The 21,404-nt window shown below is 41.5% G+C and overlaps 1 protein-coding gene across 1 annotated transcript in view; it reads left to right on the top strand.

The window, feature by feature from the left end:
* Mgam (maltase-glucoamylase) overlaps positions 1-20,953 on the top strand; it is a 117,339-nt gene extending 96,386 nt beyond the window's left edge. The window contains exons 75-94 of the mRNA XM_051151659.1: positions 90-186; positions 1,347-1,459; positions 2,473-2,598; positions 3,624-3,752; positions 3,988-4,098; positions 4,386-4,448; positions 9,088-9,222; positions 9,629-9,716; positions 10,577-10,715; positions 11,644-11,777; positions 11,897-11,931; positions 12,032-12,148; positions 12,530-12,678; positions 13,293-13,377; positions 14,598-14,654; positions 16,228-16,352; positions 17,325-17,413; positions 18,417-18,460; positions 19,054-19,224; positions 20,608-20,953. Of these exons, the coding sequence (XP_051007616.1) occupies positions 90-186; positions 1,347-1,459; positions 2,473-2,598; positions 3,624-3,752; positions 3,988-4,098; positions 4,386-4,448; positions 9,088-9,222; positions 9,629-9,716; positions 10,577-10,715; positions 11,644-11,777; positions 11,897-11,931; positions 12,032-12,148; positions 12,530-12,678; positions 13,293-13,377; positions 14,598-14,654; positions 16,228-16,352; positions 17,325-17,413; positions 18,417-18,460; positions 19,054-19,224; positions 20,608-20,682 (2,082 nt within the window). The 3' untranslated portion in view covers positions 20,683-20,953. The remainder of the gene's footprint in view (positions 1-89; positions 187-1,346; positions 1,460-2,472; positions 2,599-3,623; positions 3,753-3,987; positions 4,099-4,385; positions 4,449-9,087; positions 9,223-9,628; positions 9,717-10,576; positions 10,716-11,643; positions 11,778-11,896; positions 11,932-12,031; positions 12,149-12,529; positions 12,679-13,292; positions 13,378-14,597; positions 14,655-16,227; positions 16,353-17,324; positions 17,414-18,416; positions 18,461-19,053; positions 19,225-20,607) is intronic.
* The last annotated feature ends 451 nt before the right edge of the window (positions 20,954-21,404 follow it).

The raw sequence follows: 21,404 nt of genomic DNA, 5'->3' as shown, positions 1-21,404 counted from the left end.
AGAAGACTGGACACAATTGAGTAAGCCCGTTTTTGTTTATGAGGCATTAGTTCTCCTAATGGCTTCTGTTTTCTCCCCTTGACTCTCAGTACAAGAAGAATTCCTATGGTGTCCACCCTTACTACATGGGGCTAGAGGAGGATGGCAACGCCCACGGAGTCCTCCTGATGAACAGCAATGCCATGGGTAGGATGACACCTGTGTCCTCTAATTGTGTGCAAATCATTCTCAAATTGCTTTAGAATGTTTTTGACTTAGTTATATCTTAAGTTAAAAATAATATCTTTGAGTGATGGTTTTTCTGTCATGGCCTTCATTTTCTTCTAAGAATTTATTTATTTTCTATTTAACAGGATTTTATTATAAACCACATCAGTTTCATTCCTTTGTATGTCCATTTTCTATCTCACTGTATGGATGCACCAGGCCTTATTTCAGTATTATGTGCACATGACAGTCATTGGGACTATCCTTAGTTTGGAGCTATGTACTGTCTTTGTAGAACTAATTGCTTTCATCTGTACGATTTTGACCCTGTTGATTTTGTATCTTCTTTACAAACCTGTAAGCCTGAGAGTAGAGGCCTCTACCTGCTTTGGCACCAGGCTCTGACCAGGGCCCAGCAATGTGAGGGTAGGAGGAACGGGAGGATATGAGTGATGGGAGAGTTGTAATCTGAATAAATTAATATGAAAAAGGGAAGAAATCTTCTAGGGATCTATGATGGCTATATTTCCTGAATTTTATTTGGCAGCAATTACATAAGAAAGCATAGCAAAACCCTAATTCCTGTGGGTCCCTAGTTCCAGGGAATCATCTGGAGGTAACTGGATACATAACTCCTATTACTGCCGAGGTTTGGGGCTAGAATACTGCTTCTCACAGAAAGAGTGTGAGAATTTGTTTTTATGCTCTATAAGAAAGGAGCAGAAAATCAAGTTCAGGAAATACACACTGTAGCTGCTAGTGAAATGAGTGAGACTTATAATCCAATTAGTAGTATTGAGTCAGTGGAGTTTTGCTAGTTTGACAATGTTTCATCGTGGGAACCAATGGGAGGTGAACACAGATTCTTACTGTTCCTTTAATATTTCTTGAGCTTTATTTGTATACTAATATGATATAGAAGTTATGATCATTTAAGGTTTCAGAATTTTAAAACTTCTAATAAGGACCAGTCAAGGGGTGGGACTCTGTTGGGTTTTTCCTTTGTCAGTTCCATGTTGGTTTCATATAGAATTCCTGCCATCAATAGTCTAAAATGGAAATGAGAGAAACAGATCTTTCAAGTCTAGTCAGTTAACCTGAAGGCTTTCATCATTGCTGAGATTTTTCTGTGTTTTCAGATGTGACATTCCAGCCCACGCCGGCTCTGACATACCGCACCACGGGAGGGATTTTGGATTTCTATGTATTTCTGGGGCCAACTCCTGAGCTTGTCACTCAACAGTACACAGAGGTAGGAAGTTCATTTGATTGTCATGTAGTAATGTTGGCACACCCTCTGCTCCCAGTTATCTGTGCTTCTCACACAGTAATTGCAATTGTTAGTTTTTATCAGAAATGGGTATATTATAGAAAATTCATTAGTGCATATGTTCTGACACCATTACATTTATAGCTTCTCTAGTTGTTATAGCATTGCAGGCATATTGGTGGTATTATCAGAGGAGGTGAGTTGGGTGTGTGTGTGTGTGTGCGCATGTGCGTGTGTGCGCATTTGTGTGATGATATTGATAGGAATGTGAGTGTTGGTAGTAAAGTTAGTGGTGTTGTTGGAAATAGTTTTTGGAGTGGTGACAGTATGGGGTGATGGCTGTTTTGATGATGGTTGTGGCAGTGGTGGTAATGCAATTAATGATAATGGGGCGATGGTGTTGTTGGTGCTGGTGCTGGTGATATTAGTTAGGATGTGATGATCATGAAGCCACAGTGATGACATTTGTGCTGGTGACAGTGTTGGGTGGATATAGAAATTTTAAGTATTGTGGTACCCAAAACAAACATCTGTGTAACCGCTATTGCATCCGTTAGCTGTTACAGGTAACAGACTTCAACACGTTCAATCCTCATGAAAACTCTGTGAGGCAGAAACTACTTTTGTCCTTATTTACAAGAGGCAAAATAAGAAAAAAATTTACATAATTTTTTCTGTGGTCACATGGCTACCAGAACTAGCACCTCTTTGCTAACGTAGGTGTTTTACATATGGGGTTTGTGCTCATAACTATGGCATTAGACTTCATGTAAAAGTTAGAATGAAGCAAGACTTTTCAGAATTCCTAGAAAATAAACTCTAGGCTACCAGGAAGATTTTCTCAAAGTATTGTCAAGAGAGAGGGGTCTGTGTCTCCCCAGTGTCTTTCTAGAGTTGAATTTGGTGTCTAGTTCGGACTGGTCAAATATTCTTCTTCTTTTATGTACGTTCTAGCTTCTCTTTAGGAGCACTAACACTTTCTCTCTGTTTTCTAGTTGATTGGTCGGCCTGTGATGGTACCTTACTGGTCCCTGGGATTCCAGCTGTGTCGCTATGGATATGAGAACGATTCTGAAATTGCCAGCTTGTATGATGAGATGGTGGCTAAGCAGATCCCCTATGTACGTACATGTCACAGTGTCATAGTGTGCTGGCTCTGTAACCTCAGAGCTAACCAAATCTGTGTGTGAATGGGTGAGATTTTTTTTTTTTGTGATATTCTGCCAGTGTCGAAAGCTCTTAAGTACATCCAGTGAACCTGGTCCTACTATGGTGTAGGCGGCAGTCTTGCCCTCGGGATCCTATGGCACTGGTGATTCAGACTAGGAGTGAGGAGCTAGCATTGGCTCAAGGAATTTAGTCATAAAGGTCTTTTCATAAGAATATAAGATTACTTCAATAGTAGTTATACTATCTAAGAAAAAAAAAAAGAACCTAAGTAGAAAATAATTAGTCTGACTATTGTAAGTCTTGGGCTCGGCAGCACAGCTCTAATAAATACAAGGTCCTGGGCTTCATTTCCATAAGAAGTATGTTAGAGCCAACCTGCCTCACCTGAGAGCAGGAGGCTTCTAATAGGACTGATCTAGGGAACGTTCTTTCATATTCAATCAGTCCTATCTAGATATTGTTCTATTCTTCACATTATTTTCATTAAAGCATAGCATCTCATTCAATAACATCATCTTAATAGGAAAATCGTCTGATTACCCTTGAGATTGCTTTTCCAGTTACAATATGGTTTTTGGTTTGTGCTGCATTGACCTACACCAGGCTTACTGTCCATATTCTATTAGTTCATAGTTTACAGTTCCTATAAACAAGAACCAGGGGCAAGCCTGCGGGCAGAAGTCACCATAGGCATTCCCTTCAGCATCAGTTTTTAAAGCACATTTTAAAAATAGTGCTTTTATTTATGCTTACAACAGTCCTTCCAGATAGGAGTTATGACTCATCTTCCTCTTTTTTTTAAAATGTTGGATTAAATGATGATTCATTGTTTGGTGAAGTCACATGAGAAAAAGAAAACAGAAAATACCCCCAAATGCAAAGCCATACTGTGACATAGTTAGGGCAAGAAAGGGACATTCTCTTTGGAGGCTGGACTTTTCCACCAGCAGCCGCGGCTTCCTTGTGTCGTCCCCAGGATGTGCAGTACTCAGACATCGACTACATGGAGAGGCAGCTGGACTTCACGCTCAGCCCCAAGTTCTCTGGGCTTCCAGCCCTGATCAATCGCATGAAGGACAATGGGATGAGAGTCATCCTCATTCTGGTTAGTCCTGTGTGGGTGTGTAGGCTGTGAGTGGCACAGTGCATGGGCTTGTGCGGGGATTGACTTAGGCTGTCTATCCTTTCCAGAGAAATAGAAGGGTAATTAATATAAATGTAATTCTTGGGTGTCAAAGAAACTCTACAGTGTAAATTGAAACTGGGAAATAACACTCCTTTAACCCTTGCCACCACTCTACCTTTTATCTTAGTTTTCCTGCCCTGTGCTCTGATTTTAGGACCCAGCGATTTCTGGCAATGAGACAAAGTCCTATCCTGCCTTCACCCAGGGCGTGGCAAATGATGTCTTCATCAGATATCCCAATAACGGAGACATTGTCTGGGGAAAGGTATGGGCCGGGTGATGATCCAGCAACACTCACCCTAGGCCAGGAACCATGTTAATGTGTTTGTAAACGTGGTTTTCACCTATTCCATTTGGTCTTTGAAGTTTTGGATTTTATTTTACAGTCATTGTTTATGATAGCAATTAAAAGCTTCATGGAATCCACCTGGCCATAGAACAATTGTACACAAAGCTGAAGTCCTGAGACTGTGGCTTATAGCTTTCTAGAAAAGTCTATGCATAGCAAATTGTCTGAGGCATTTCTTTTGAGCATATATCTTCTGCCCACAGGTCTGGCCTGATTACCCTGATATCATTGTGGACCCTTCTCTAGACTGGGACAGCCAAGTGGAGGTAAAAGACCCTTCATAGCCTTTGAGGGAAGTCAGGATTACCCATACAGGGAAGCCACACCAAGAGTTCTAGAAGTTCCCATAAGTGGTACTGGGCATGGTGAATAAATACACTTGTCATTGATGACCTCACACATATATTTTCTGGTATACTAGGCTCTGAGCCTGTTTTTTCCCTTGGCTTCACTAGCATGTGTTTATTACTTCAGTAATATGTGGTTCTTCCTGCTTTTGTCAGTATTGTGGCCCTCTTCTGGCCAAGTTGTTTGCCCAATAGACAGGAGTGTGTGTGTGTGTGTGTGTGTGTGTGTGTGTGTGTGTGTGTGTGTGTGTGTGTGTGTGTGTTCTTTTCCAACTTTTCTAGAGAAGCAGGGAAGTCAAAGAAAAAACCTGTTTACCTGGGACAGTTGGCCAGGGGTGACTAAGTGAAGAAGCTTGTGTCTGTGTCGCCAGTGAGTAGCATAACTTAAAACATTTAACAATTCTGTTAGGGTCAAGAATTAACCAGCTCAGCGTTACTATTAGAACAAAGCACAGTAGTTTTAATTGCAGATAATGGCCATACACAAAAGCCCAGAGCTACACCTGGTTGGGAAACTATTCATGTACAAATTTTAGTCAGTGCCCAGTTTTCAGTGATTTAGGAGAACAGCTGCAGTCACCAGCAGTGGGAGTGGTAGGAATTAGGACCAATATTCATGCCTTTCACAGACGAGTTTGTTTTCAAGGCCAAGTTCAGTCCTAGAGAGGAAGTCATGTATTCCATAGAACTGACATGCCTGGGGGCCAAGAGCTCAGGTATGAGAATGCTCCAGTATAGTGGGTAGAGCATGTGTTCGTGGAAACCCGAGATCCCCAGTTACTGGGTTTTGATCTCCGACCACCTTGGGCCCTTTGAGAACAGCAGCATTGTAGATATAAAACAAAATCTTCATCCTGGGATTGGATTGCATGGCTGTTAGGTAGTACATCCTCATTTTCTATTAGTAGAGTCAGTAGAGAGAACAGAAACTGATGAGGGCAGGTTTCAACTATTGATGTTATTCATCCAGGGTTAGCTTATGTTTGATTTCTATTACTAACAGGAATCTATATATCTTTTGATTTGTTTTCCTGTCATATCTATCTATCTATCTATCTATCTATCTTTTTATATACCTGCCTTCTATCATTTACTATTTGATAAGATTTTTAGAGAAACCCCTAGCTTCCTGCTCTTTTGAAAACTTCTCACAGAGGATCACTTGAATCTGGCAATTCAGTCAGCTTATAGGGACAGCAACATTCGATTACATGGCTTCTATGGCATTTAATTGCTGATATTGGTAGAGGTGCCATTTCATCAATAATACAAATTGACTATTACCTTATAAGATTTACACTCCACTAACCTTTAAGGCAATGCTGATGCTGATCTTTAGGCCCCTGATATGATAATCTGTGAACAGTGCTGATAGTACACCAGACTGGTGAATACTGTGTGACACTGAGCACAAAATGACCAGGAATCCTGTAACCCTGATATACGTAATTCTTCACAAAAACCCTTATACCTTAAATAAGCCTTGTAAGAAATACTCTAGTAAAACGGATGCCACATAAAATATTAAGACTATCCTAATTGACTCTTTGCAATAGAATAATCATAAGCAATATGTATTTTGCAAGATCAGTTTTATGAGTCTGGGGGAAAGAGCTTACTGAGGTCTAGGTTCATCATTGCTGAGACAAATATGAACCAGAACAGCTAAGAGGGCTGTGAACAGAAGGCTTGTAATTGAGGCTCAGTTTTAATGCTTAAGTGTAGCACTGGATCCCAGAAATACCTTTCAGTATTTTGCAATAGACTGCCGTACAATCATAGGGTGTGTCATGCGGTGGACTCACAACATAGGAAAATGAAGACCCAGCAAAGGCAAGACAGGTGTAATCTGGCAAAAGTTGACAAGAGAAAAAATAAGGCAGAGCCAGATCTTTGGACAATGGTAGGTCCTTTTTTAGTTCAGAAGTAAGGATCATCAAAGCTGCACATAATGAGATTAATAAGACATGGCCAGCCTAATTTCCCACTTGCATCCCATAAAGGGATTCAATTTTGGCTCAGACAAAGCTGATTACTCCTATTTATTCATATCCTATTCCCTACTTCCACATCGTAAGTATCTCTGCAATCTGGGTTTGGTCTCTCATTTGTCATATAAGGATCTCTATGTCTACCTAACATTTATTTTCTCACAAAAAGCCACACCAGAAGGTTACTCATTGAGATCCCCAGTGTAGTGGGATTTTTCCCTTTTTTATTATTAATTTATTCATATTACGTCTCAGTTGTTAGCCCATCCCTTGTATCCTCCCATTCCTCCCTCCCTCCCGCTTCCCCCCTATTCCCCTCTCCTATGCCTGTGACTGAGGGGGACCTCCTCCTCCTGTATATGCTCATAGGGTATCGAGTCTCTTCTTGGTGACCTATTATCCTTCCTCTGAGTGCTACCAGGCGTCCCCATCCAAGGGACATGGTCAAATATGGGACACCAGAGTTTGTGTGAAAGTCAGCTCTCCTTCTCCACTTAACGGTGGAGAATGTCCTGTCCATCAGCTAGTCTGGGTAGGGGTTTGAAGTTTACTGCCTATATTTTCCTTGGCTGGTGCCATAGTTTGAGGAGGACCCCAGGGCCCAGACCGCCTGTAGTTTTCCAGGACCCTCTGGATCCTTCTATTTCCTCATTCTTCCAGGCTTCTCATACCTAAAGTCTCAATAGGATGTCCTCCCCTCTGACCCACTTTCCTGGTAGGTAAAGTTTTTCACGGGGACATACCCCTTGGAATAGTGTCTTGATATAAGTGAGTATATACCATTTAACTCTTTTTGTTTCTGGGTGAACTCACTCATTATGATAATTTCTAGTTCAATCCATTTGTCCACAAATTTCAGAAATTCCTTGTTTTTAATAGCTGAGTAGTATTCCATAGTGTAAATGTACCACAGTTTCTTTATCCATTCTTCTACTGAGGGACACTTAGGCTCTTTCCATGTTTTGGCTATTATGTATAAAACAGTTATGAACATGGTTGAGCATATGTCCCTGTTGTGTGGTAGTGCATCTTCTGAGTATATTCCAAGGAGTGGAATAGCTGGGTCTTGAGGAAGCCCTATTCACATTTTTCTGAGAAAGTGCCAGATAGATTTCCAAAGTGGTTGTACTAGTTTGTTTTCCCACCAGCAATGAAGGAGTGTTCCTCTTTCTCCACATCCTCGCCAGCATGTGGTGTCAGTTGAGTTATTGATCTTAGCCATTCTGATGGGTGTAAGATGGAATCTCAGTGTTGTTTTGAGTTGCATTTCTCTGATGACTAAGGAGATCGAGCATTTCTTTAAGTGTTGTCAGCCATTTGATATTCCTCTGTTGAGAATTCTCTGTTTAGTTCTGAGCCCCATTTCTCTATTGGGTTATTTGGTTTGGTGGTGTTTAATTTCTTGAGTTCTTTATATATTTTGGATATTAGACCTTTGTCAGATGTAGGGTTGGTGAAGATCTTTTTTCAGTCTGTAGGCTGTCGCTTTGTTCTGTTCTGACAAAGGTGTAGTGGGATTTTATTCTACTTTCTTCTTAGTCAGACTTCGGAGTCGTGGCCCCTTTCCATTTATTTCAGAGAGTGGGTGTGTTGTCCTGTATCTAGACATTGAACCTTATATAGTTTTAACCTCCAGACCAAGCTTTCTTTTATGGTTACCATCTCTCACTGATACCTCTCTGATTCATAGCTCTTTGATTCTCATAACATGATGAATAATATGGGGAAGACCATTTACTGAAAAACACCAAAGACCAAAACATCCCAAAGCAAGCCATATTAGGCATATTATATTTATTGATACTTGCTGTTTCTGAGTGGCAACATTCCACAAATAATGAGGATGTATAATCATTTTATAATTACTTCTCAGGTTCCAGTGTAATTACATGTAAATATAAAGATCAATTAAAAACTGTTAGCCAAAGCCCTAGCTCTCTAAAGCTGGCAATACAATTAAGGAGTGAGATCCTGGATTTAATTTTCATATAGACATTGCTTTAATTATTTGAGAGCAGATGAAGAGAAAGGGAGGGTGGAGTTTCCTCCTTAAGACTTCTTACACTAATTAGCATGCAATTATGGTTTTTATGTGTTCCTTGCAATCATAGATAGCAGAGATGCATGAGAGTCAGTCCAATATCATGAACTGTTATTCCTTCATTCCCAGTGAACAGGTTCTTTTTGTCCAATTTGGCTTTCCATACCAGAAGACTGACTTTCCACCTCTAGATTCTCATGGCTCCTTCTTTGTCTCTGGAGAGTCATTAGGAACTAGGGGTGCACTTTCAGACTGGGAAGCAACAACATGAAATAGTGAGTTCAGAGTGTTGACATGAAAAAAAAAAAAGAGCAGTCTGTGGACACGTTAAGAGCATGAGAAGGAAGAGGTGTAGTTTGTGTTTATTTATTTCTGCCCTTAATGTTTCTAAAATAAGGCCAGAGTATATTCAGGCTACCATTGTTTACCACCACATAGTATAAAGATTTATTTGAGTCAAGTTCCTAGGAAGTATTTGCTGGCCAGTGTGTTCATTTGTGACAGGTGAATTTTGTTACTTTGACAGCAATACCGAGCTTATGTGGCCTTCCCAGACTTTTTCCGTACCTCAACTGCCACGTGGTGGAAAAAGGAGATTAAAGAACTCCACACCAACACACAGAACCTGACAAAGAGCTTGAAGTTTGATGGCCTGTGGATTGTAAGTGTGTGTGTATCTGTGGACACAGGGATAGGTGTGGGTGTGCATATGCACACTAGAGTTTTTTGGTGTAGATGAGAAGATGATAACCATTCAGGAAGACTGTGGGGGTGCCACTGTGCACGTCCTCTGGCAAAGAGTGGAGCAGTTCGGGTCCTCAGTCATTAGGTCCTCTAAATGCCTAATGCAAAGCTGCTGTGATGATTGCTGGAAATTTTGTGGAAGCTTGCTCGACCTGGTGGCTTTAATTGTACTTTCCAGCTACCCCCCACCCCCAGAATATGATGGCTCTCCTGGGGAAGGATCTAGAGGGATCACCAGAGGCTGTCAGCTTTATTCAGCACTTCCTTGTTTCTGACAGGATGTAAGTATCTTTACGTGCAAACCGTATCTCTGCCATTTGTAGGACATGAATGAGCCTTCCAGCTTTGTGAACGGGGCAGTTCCTTCTGGCTGCAGTGATGCTACTCTGAACCATCCACCCTACATGCCACGTAAGGACCCTGAGCTTTTTCTATCTGGGGCTGGAAAGATGAGCTCTGCTGGAGCCCAGCAGCTAGCAATTACCCTCACCACCAAGGGTGGGTCTTACTGATCCTGTGGTGTACTATGGCCACAGACAAAACACATTAAACACAGTGTGTGTGTGTGTGTGTGTGTGTGTGTGTGTGTGTGTGTGTGTGTGTGCATGCACGCACGCATGTGTATGTGTGTGTATGCATGTTAAAGAACCTGAGCCTCTTGACAAATTTCAATAGTCATTACAGAAAGCGTCCAACAGTGATAGTATCTACAAAGGATTCTAATAGACAAATGTGTTAGTTTTTCAGACTTACATTAATTTATCTCCAGAAATGTATTTGCTCTCAGTGATTATAAAATAAGGGCTTTTCCCATTCTTGGGGAGTTGAGGAACTTTAGAGTTGTAGTATTTATATATTGGTTCTATGAATTATTGTGTTGTGTGACCTTCCCTAGGTTTTAAGTGATATTTCTAAGTCTCAATATTTCTATGCCAATATTCAAAACACCCTATATCAGGGATGCAACTCTTACAGCAATTATAGGATATGATTTGTACATTAAAAATGCAGCTCGGGGTTGCTCCATAGTGAGTGTGTGATAACTTGTGCTCTTTCCCATACCGCCAGCTTCTCCAGTGAACTTGGTATTGAAAACAACCTGCAGGGATGTTACAGTTCAGTGCTGAGCACTGTTCTCTTGCTCCTAGGGAGAATGACAGGACCAGGGGAGGTCCTGTTAGTCTTATGAAGATTTTAGAAAACAGAGAAGAAGAAGGCAACTGTGAGAACAATAAGAACTTTTTTTTTTTCACTCTTAAATCCCTCCTCAGATGTGGAAGGCAGGGACAGGGGCCTGAGCAGCAAGACGCTGTGCATGGAGAGTGAGCAGATCCTTCCAGATGGTTCCCGGGTACGGCACTATGATGTGCACAGCCTGTACGGGTGGTCCCAGACCAGACCCACCTATGAGTGAGTGGCACACCTTTCTGTAGTTGGCATTATCAGTGGGGAAATCCAGTCACTGGTGTAACTTCCATGCATTTCCTTCTATTTTCCATTCTAGAGAATAAGAAGAATTTAGTGGTTAATTGTCTAGAACAGTGGTTCTCAGCCTCCTTCATTCTGGCACCCTTTAATACAGCTCCTCATTATTTTCATTGTTACTTCATGAGTATAATTTTGCGACTGTTATGAATCGCAATATAAATATCTGATATTTCCAATGGCCTTAGGCAACCCCTGTGAAAGGGTTGTTCGAAGCCCAAAGGGGTTGAGACCTGCTTGTCTGGAAAGTCTTATTTCTTAACCAAAGAGTACTCTAGCACGGAGACAGCGCATTCATTGGCTATTACTTGGAGGGCAGGTTTCAACACTGAGAAACTAATTCTTCCTTTGAAGACCACATGAATGAGGATGGAAGAAATTATTAAACAATGTACCTGGTGATGTGAGAGCATTAGTTAGAAGACACAAAGGTAAATAGGGTGCTATGATCTATTTTATTTTTAAAAAGTGGATTATGCCTAAAGAGATTTTTAGACATTCTTGATACATGGTCTCTGGGCAGTCTACAAAATTAGCATCGTCCCACTTGGTGACCTCAATGAATAATACAACTTATACCATTGTAGTTTAGTAAAGGAATTTATCCTTTATCTCATCAATTATAGACAATCAAATGTCAAGTGGATAAATAGATAGGTCTTGTGATTGTTTAACATTTGGGGCCAGTGAAACGGGTTTACCACACAGTAAAGTTGTGAGCTGACCACTGTGAAAGGCATCAGTATCATTGTCTCTATCAGCCAGCAGGACCCTAAGCCCAACGGTTGCAGAGAACAAGATCTAGGCTCTCCTTTGCCTTTCCTTCATCTTGCCTCCATGTTGTCCCAACCAGAGCCATGCAGGAGGTGACAGGAGAGAGGGGAATTGTCATCACACGCTCCACATTCCCCTCCTCTGGACGCTGGGGAGGACACTGGCTGGGAGACAACACAGCGGCCTGGGACCAGCTGGGGAAGTCCATCATCGGTGTGTGGGCTATGCCCAGGGGCTTCTGCAGACACGGGTGGGAGCAGGACCCTTGGTGAAGGGGAGGAGAAGGCACAGGGCAAGTGCCTGTCCTGAGCCTGTTGCACCTCTCATTGCAGGCATGATGGAGTTCAGCCTCTTTGGCATTTCCTATGTAAGTGTCCTGGGATTGCTCCACCCACCCCCCACCCCCGGGAGGGTGGCAGGGTCTCTCAGAAGGCAGCAAGAGCTCACCTTGTTCCTTGTTGTTTCAGACTGGGGCAGACATCTGTGGGTTCTTTCAAGATGCTGAGTATGAGATGTGTGTTCGCTGGATGCAGCTAGGCGCCTTTTACCCCTTCTCCAGGAACCACAACACCATTGGGACCAGGGTAGGACATCAGGATTCTCACCTACATAATGTCACCAGATGTGCTACCTCAGTTTCTGAGAGCCTTCCTGCTGACTGTCTTCCCCGAGACAGCTTCAAAGCCATTAAGCCTTCTTGCCTATGAATCACATTCTTCAGTGTTATTTTGATGAGTTTTTATGTTTAGGAAGTATTTTTCTATATGTTGCATAAAGAATATCTTTTGGAGACATTTTCCTGAGAAAGATGTGGCTGTGTGCTAGGTATTCAGTATATTCTTGAGGTCTCAGGTACAATTGTTTTTAGTCCAGTTGGGTAGAAGCATTTGGGATAAACTTTCAATGACCTTCACTCCCTTGAGAACTATGACTGTGTTCTGAACACTCTTTTTTCTTTTCTTTAGAGACAAGACCCTGTGTCCTGGGATAAAGCCTTTGAAGATATTTCCAGAAGTGTGCTGCAGACCAGATACACCCTGTTGCCATATCTCTACACCTTGATGTACCAGGCCCACATGGATGGCAGCACAGTTGTGCGGCCTCTTCTCCATGAGTGAGTGTCCAGCAGGAAACCTGTGGACCAATGGGTGATTCATCTAAGCTGCAGGATGGGAGATGATAAAATCATGGTTTCTCATTGAAGGCATCAGCCCCTTTTGTTCTGAGCTCTGTAAGCAGAGAACAGCCTTTATTCCCCCTTATACCTGAGTATTATACACACCACAGGTCCTACATGGAAGGTTTTTATTTTTTAACAAAAGAAGATTTTAAATGACAAGACACAAACAGTGTCATTTCTTCCTTATTTGGACATGCAAAGAACATATTATCTTCTAGAATTTATACAGACAAAATTCATTAATATCACTAAAGTGGGTATTCTAAGGGAGAATTTGAAGGAGGAGGACTATCCTTATATTTAAAATGTGCTGTGCTGAAGAAAAATGGAGATATTTCAGAGAACTAGCCTGACTAAACGGCTTCTGAAGTTTGAGAGAAATGACTCTTAGGGAGTATGGTCTACATAACCTGTTTAAAATAGAGAGAATAGCGATGCTGCCTGGCTCAGCTGCATGTCTGGATGAGTCCAGACATGAGAATTTCTTCAGACCCTTAGGCTGGGGCCATGTTGGGATCTGATAGTGACACTTCAATTTCACTTTCCAGATTTGTGTCAGACCGGGACACCTGGAATATAGACAGACAGTTCCTGCTGGGTCCAGCCTTCCTGGTCAGCCCTGTGCTGGAGCCTGTGAGTACCGAGACCTCTGAGGGTAAAAGGACCTCAGCTGTCAGGCTGGAGAGGAGAAAGCCTGTGTGTGGAGAATCCCAGGATATCTCTTATTCCACCTTGTCTTTTGTTCTCTTTCTTATAACTGAGCCAAGAAATATTAAACGTTCTACAGGAAATTGAGGTGAAGCCAGGCCATCCATGATGCCCTGGGGGACAGAGAAGGATATCCTCTTAGAGTAGAGACGTTTACCTCTTGATTCTGATAACTTGGACTCAAAGCAATATCCTCATGTGGATGTTTTTCATCAAAAATGTTTCATCTTTTTTTTTTTTTTTTTTTTTTTTTTTTTTTTTTTTTTTTTTACATTGCCCCACCACTATGGGCAAGGTAGGGATAGAAAGTCCTCTTTCCAGTGATGGAAAAACTGTAACAAATCCTTTTTTTTTCCACCCATCCCTGGTTCACCAATTTTTCTCAGACCTGTGAAGAATCAGCCCTAAATTCTAGTAACTTTCACAGCAAAATCAACCACTTGTGTGGCTGCCCTCAAATTCTCTCTTTCTCAAATTATCCTAACAACTCTGCTCCATAGGACAGTGAAGAAAATAAATAACCTCGTATTATAATTGAATATATAATCTTTCCCCTATTTAGTATAAGGAGCTTGGGGTCAGGTGCAGACTGTAGAAAAGGAATTCATTGCAAGCAGTCAGTCCTCTCACCATTAAAACAAAGTTTGTTGGGTGAGCTGCTTTGCAGCACTGTGTGTGTCATCTCACTCCTGCTGGGTTGCTCCTCACTTTCTTATGTAAGGAGACCTAGAAGCCGCTAACATCTTTTTTTTTTTTTAACTCCTTTTTAAAACAATTTGGTTTCTGATTAAAGACTGGCTATTTAATATTACTCAAATCTTACTATACATAGTTTTTTTCCCCTTTTGCTGCATAGCCAACCATAGTTGTTTATCTCTCTAGAAGCGAACTAGGGTATTTTTTTTTTTTTTTTTGTAAGGAAACGATGATTCAAGTTGTACATTCCAAGGAACATTATGGGAACTGCTGCTCAGGAGAGTTTCCATTTAAAGAGAACAGAAGGAAGAGGCCTCCCTGCTATTGCTGATCTTGGGATAATGAGACTATAGCTAAAATTACTGTTGTAACTTCTTTTCTGCATACACTGGTCCCTCTTTCTGAGAGAACAGTTCCACTACCGACACCTCGCTTGTGTTTCATTTCAGAAAGCCAGAACTGTTTCTGCATATTTCCCCAGTGCCCGCTGGTATGACTACTACACGGTGAGTTTTCTACGTGTTTATGCAACATGACAGCAGTAGAGTACATTTTTTTTTTTTTTTATCTGACAGGTCCCACACCCAAATCCCTTCCCTGTAAACCATGTGTGGTTATCTTACACAAGCCATTTATTTTGTGTGTTTGTGACCTATATTTTCTCATAGTCTAATGGGGTTAGAGCAATATTAGAGAGCAGCCGAGTGGCATAGAAAGCCTCTCGATCAGTGTGTGGCTTGTTGCATGTTCTTCACATGTGAAGTTATCTTTCTGTATGTCATCACTATGCATGATGGCGATTAGTCACCTCTTGAAATTGTGCCATAAGGGAACTGTTGCTTCTAGCATAGAGTCTTTTGCTTCTGTGTTTATTAAACATCTGCTTCCATGGTGTAGAACGGTGGTTCTCAACCTTCCTCATGCTGCTGCTCCTTAATACAGTTCATCATGTTGTGGTGACCCCAACCATAACATTATTTTCCTGCTTACTTCATAACGGTGATTTTACTACTGTTACACATTATGATGTAAAAAGCTGTGCTTTCTGTTGGTCTTATGTGACCCCTGTAAAATGGTCATTTGACTCCAAAAGGGGTCAGCACTCTCAGGAGGAGAACCTCTGGCATAGATACTCAGGATATCGAGACCAGGCCCTCGATATAATTATATAATAAGTGAGCCCTCAGATACATGTCTAAACAGCACATGTCCGCTTACAAGGGCAACCACAGGGGTTCTCTGTTGCAGATACCTGGGCCGTAGTGGTTATGCAAGACAAGCCGGAAGAGAAGGGTCTTGAGAAGGCATTTCGGAGATGATCTCTTGAAGGACATATATAAGGCAGAGCCTTGCTCTTAGGGAAGAATCAAAGGAAAGGAACGTCCTTGCCTTCTGACTAGCACATCTCTTCTGAGTTTCTGAGGAGAGCAAAGAGCAGGCAGGTCAGAAGCAGGGCTACGTACTAGCTGCTCCTGTTCAAGGGCATGGCAATGGATCTGGGTGACAAGGACAAAGGAGTTTCTCCATTCTAGGAGCACGAAGTTGTTTTGTTTTCCTTCTCCTTGGGTGCTTTACAAAACTATTTTTTTATAGAAACACACCATGGAGTGTGGAGACAGAGTGCTACTGTCTTCTAGTGGGCAGAAACATTACTGCATAACAAAGGATAGGACCAGAGTGTTGAGTACCATGGTCCAAGCCTGGAGTCCTAGCTTCTTGGTAGGCAGTGGCAGGGGAATTGCTTGAGTTCATCAATTCTGCGTGGTAGTGTGGAATACTAATTGAATGTCCTCATGAAATTTGGTACCAGTATGGTGACTTTCTTGGAAAAGAGGATAAGAAAGATAAAGATGCCACATGAAGCAAGACAAAGATGTCAAATAAGACAAGTATATTCAAAGATGAAGGCACATAAATAAGTCTTTAGGATGTTTTCCATGAAGCAGGTGAGTGCAGAGTATATAGCTGGTATGTGTTGAATGGTGGGGACCAGGAGACAAGCTCAGGAGGTGGCTGGAATATCTGCTGAGCGCTCAGGGATGTTGGCATCTCTCATCATCTCCCCTCTTTTTCCCACAGGGTGTAGATATTAATGCAAGGGGACAGAGGAAGATTTTGCAAGCCCCTCTTGAGCACATTAATCTTCATGTCCGTGGGGGCTACATTCTGCCCTGGCAGGAGCCTGCCATGAACACCCAGTTGAGGTGAGGAGGGTACTAGGGCTCTGCTTTGCATAGTAATGGGCTTAATCATGTGCAGAGAAGGCTCATCATCCCTTGAGTAAAACTCTCAAATCTGAAAGTATTTTCACTGAATTGTCTGTTTTGCATTTTCTTATTTGAACCTTTTTTAAAAACTTTGAACTCTGAACAGTATTTACCAGTCATTTTTAGATCAAGGCCTGTGTTATTGCAGATCTAAGAAGTGACATTTATAATAATATGAGTTAAAATAGGGGTTGTCATAACTCATATTTTTAGAATCTTTAACTTTTTATTTAAAGTAAGCCATTGCTGGAAAAATTTAGCTATGTGGCTACTGATATCTAAGGCTGCTTTACCTTAAAATATCTAAGAGCTCTGGACCTCATTTTATATTGAGTCATCAATCACTAGCATTAAGTAAAAGCTTGCTGCACATCTAGGGCTAGGCCAGGACCAAGAGCTTTGCTTCATGATTTTCTATTTTTCTTTATGAATGAGAAACGCAATCATTTGAGCTGAATATCACCATCATTTCCATGCCACAGATGAGGAAAGGGGCTTTTATTATCTATGTAACTCACCGAGTCACAGGCCCAGTAAGAGGCTGCAAGTTGCTCACTGAAATCCACCTGGTCCTGACATCAGTCTTCAAAACTTCAACCATTTGTCCTCTGCATGTTTTAGGTACTGGGTCCTGAAAGAGGTTTCCAGCCTCAGGAAAGGGGAGAGAAAGAAACCAGCTGGGTGTTTTAAATTTAAGAAACCTTACTGGGAAATTGCCCTAGTTGCTTTGGTGATGTCATTCATTTGGGACCTGCATGCACTTAGAGCAAGCTCTTGGGATTTCCAAATGTATGAGAACTGACTCTCCACCTCAGAAAGCAATTAACTTTGCTCCTTTGTTCCTGTGAAACCCGTTGGCTCATGGCTGAGTGTGCTTTTACCTATTGCTTCTCTCCCTTTCCACCACAGCCGTCAGAAGTTTATGGGCCTCAAGGCTGCCTTGGATGATGAGGGACTTGCTAAGGGCTGGCTCTTCTGGGATGATGGGAAGAGCATCGGTGAGTAGGGGCTGGCTGGGGTTCTTGCTTATCTCAAATTCCTGCCTTTTATCCCAAGATCTATGCATTGTTTCCAATTACACAGTTGTCCCAATGAGACCATGCTAGACACACTACTGTGTGTGTGAGGGACTTTCTACCAGTAGTTTAGGGACTTGGCAACCTCTCAGGAGGATGACTCAAATACTCTTTACTATGTAGTATAACTTATGGCCCAAGGAGCGACTGCTGCTCAGTACAGCTGGAGGCACCAGTGTCTAATGGACACTCCAAATGTCACCACAAGGGTATCTAAGGAGGTGAAGTTTACTTACAGTCATTTAAGTGTGCATAGCTTAGTTTATATGGTGACTTCTGCTGTGGGCAGCAGAGTTCTAGAAGAAGCCAGTGGTTTCTGGAGGAGTGGGGAGTAAATGAGAAAAAGGCCAGCACTGGGGAGGCAGAGGGAGCCCTGAGCCCCAGCAAGCCAACTTCCATCACCTCCACCACACAGCCAAACAGTGTGCTTTCCCAGAAGTGTTTTTTTTTCTTTTACGTTTTCTCGAGATCACATTCAAAACCACCCGTTACCATCTAAGATAAAGCAAGGCAGCAGTCACAGTGTATTGACATGTGTGGACATGCGCTTCTAGCAAAAAAGCATCTGGAAATTCTGAGGTGTCTAGGGAGATGTTGGAAGTGGTAGAGTGTGAGAAAAGTTACTTAAGGTGGGCTTAGGTGATTTTTTTTTAATATGAAGTATCTATCTGACAAATCCATCTATGTGTTCATTTCAAACGCTGAGTCCATTTTGGGGATGGGTGTAGAATCTGGCTAATTTCCATCAAAAACTTTCATTGCAAAATCAAGCTCATTGTAATGAAGAAAAATAAACAACAACAACAACAACAAAAAAACAAAAAATAAAAAATGAATATCACCCCACCTCTCAGCTAAGACAAGTCAGCAATTGGGAGCCTATCACTTAGGCCCATTTCACATCTTACCATTTGTCTGTTTGCAGATACCACAAAACAGTACTATTTGGCCAGTTTCTCTGTCAGCCAGGTGAGTGTGACTGATGTGATGACAGGAGTGTTGGCTTCTGCTGTCTTGGTAGGATACCAGATCTCACGAGGGGTCAGTGTGTGCACTTCATAGATTTCTTCATTGCTCATTTTTTCCCCTTCTTCCAGACTGTGGGGAAATTTCCCATGCTCCCAGAAATGTTTCTCGATTTAACCTATCCGTGTCTCATCAGTAACTGTTTTCAATGTACTACTTCACAGCTGGATAATATTTCTGTGAAATCTAACCCTCCTTCTTATGCTGCCCTTAAAATCACTGCACATGCTATGACCTTTCCATGTATAGAATAAACATTGCTTGATACTTGAGACTTGTACCTCCCAGAGGTCAAGGCCATCCTTGAACTAGAATACCATCCTAGAGACCAGGCTGATGGTTGCCATGCAAAGTGGATGGGACAGGGCAGCCGGGCTACAGGAAGCTGAAGTCATGGTTTTCACTACCTGAGAACAAAAGATATTGACTCAGGCTGTCTCATAAGTGATTTGCATTCATGCCTAAAACAAAGTCAAGACCAAAAGGGGACTAATTTGTGATATTTGTTCTTTCATGTTTTATTTTCAATTTGACAGAATGCATTGCAGAAAGATGAAATTGTTAACAGTTACGTCACCGATATAGCACCTTTGTACCTAGGCTACATTGAAATATGGGGATTGGGCAGTGTTTCTAGTGACAGCGTGAGGATCTCTTGGAGCAACATCAGTGAAGCAGTTGCCTACAACTACAACACCACAAGCCAGGTTTGTGTCCACTAGAACACTCCATGGTATTCCCCAAGCCTGGGATGCTTCATGTAATGCTGTCCAGACATGGTGTTCAGTGTCAGATTTGGACAGTGCAGAAATAAAGCAAAATGCATGGTCTGTCATTGGGAATTGACAACCTGGTGTTGCCTACTTTCCACATCTACCATCTTGTCTGAAAACCTAAGTGATACTTGTCTCTCATTCTCTCATTCTTAAACAGTTTGAACTACTGTATCTTGTCAAATGTCAGGCATTATCAACTTCTGCAAAAAGAGTGGGTCCACTCCTTGAGGTGCCATAGAGAAGGAAGAAAAAAAAAGAAAAACAAAAAGCAAAAGAAAAGAGAAAAAAGAGATGAAACAAGGGAACAATTCTTTCTTACCATTTTTCCATTAAATTTATAGGAAACTCTTAGAAATTTCCACAGGCTTAGATTTTATCTCAATATTTTAATATTTTAAATGATATTATAGAGGAAATGTTAGATAGAGACACACAATTACTCTGTATCAAAGTAAATTTGAATATAAAGAGGTATTTATAATGCCTTAGCCTCATGAGTTAGAGATTAGTGTCACTTTTATTGGTTCTTTGAGAATCTTATACTATTCACCCCTTCCCCCAGCTTTCCTCAGATCCACCCACCCTTCCCTTCCCACACAACTTTTGTGTCATATCTATATATATGTGTGTATGTATGTATGTATGTATGTATGTATGTATGTATGTATGTATGTTCCTATCATCCATCTCTCTCTCTCTCTCTCTCTCTCTCTCTCTCTCTCTCTCTCTCTCTCTCTCTCTCTCATATGTGTGTATGTGTACTAAACATGAACAATTTATGATTTCTTGGCCTGGGAAAAAAGTTTGTTCCTCAGTTTCATAATTTTAAAATGCCTTCTTATACTGCAGTTTTCTTGTCAACCACCTTTAACAAGATCTCTTAAAGAACTTTCCCCTATTCAGTCGTGGACTGATTTGTGGACAAGTTAAAACTTGCTTTTATGATGAGGCTTGTGGTCAGTTTTTGCCACAGGAAAGCAGCAATATTCGCTTTCCCAGGCAATGGGTCAGTGCTCTGCGGAGACAGCAGAAGTTGAAGTGAAAGGAGATCTGGCACCCCATCAGAAGAGTGGAAGACAGGGTGCCATTTTCAGCTTTCATCTGCACTTGTTCTGAGTGCTTATGAATGGCGTCATTGCTATTACAGAACAGCCATTCTACTGTAAGGATTAGGAAACATCCTCCTCAGAAGGAGCTATAATAGTAGTTGGTGTCAAGGCCATGAGGCTCAATGACTCTCACCCTGTTGGTGTGTGTACAGAAAATTTTAGACAACAAATGTTCAGTACATTTCTTGTTTGTTTGTTCCAACAGATATTAAGTCTTAATGTGACTGACAGAAGAATCAGCCTACATGCCTTCAAGTCACTGACATGGAGCTCTTCATAAATGTTTAGAGCAAGACATTATAAACAAATTTAAATTACTTATACTTCATAATTATATAAATATTGTGTATCATCAACTGTTTTATTGCCAGCATGACTAGAATGTTTTATGAATTTTTGTTATTTTTTATTGTGTATAACTCTCAATGATGGTAGCTCTGGGTCACTTTAATGGACCTATATAATTAGTATGGTATATATGGTTCATCATATGACATTCATTGAAGATGTGAAGATGAAAGTGGTCCACGATGATGAACTGTGTGTGTGTGTGTGTGTGTGTGTGTGTGTGTGTGTGTGTGTAGGGGATCCCAATGTTTTCCTGACGATACAACAGAAATAAAAAATCTTGTCATGGCAGCCCCTGTTTCAATTAAACAAAGCCTTAAGCAGTATGCTGAAGAAAGTTTTGTGAGGTGGCATAGAGGGCGGAGAGCAACATGCTGAGAGTATAGTGGAGGAGGGAGGGAAAGAACACAGGAAGGAAGCAGGAAGGATGTGAGGCAACGGTAGGCAAGAGCAAGAGTAACAGCCATTCTCTGGAGTGGTCAATTCACTTGAAATGGACGAGGGCCTTGGAGAAATGATTAAGATACAGGAAGGCGGTGAGATCAGAAGGATCTTCAAGGAGGTAGAGCTGAAGGAAGGACTTGGTGTACCAAACAACTTGTTTTCATAGAAGTGTGCTTTGAAATGTATAAATCTTCTTTCTTGACCATATCT

The sequence above is a fragment of the Acomys russatus genome, chromosome 10 (genome assembly GCF_903995435.1).
Source record: "Acomys russatus chromosome 10, mAcoRus1.1, whole genome shotgun sequence".
Lineage (NCBI taxonomy): Eukaryota > Metazoa > Chordata > Mammalia > Rodentia > Muridae > Acomys > Acomys russatus.
The sequence above is the reverse complement of the archived record's forward strand: the minus strand, read 5'-3'. Positions and strand labels throughout refer to the sequence as shown.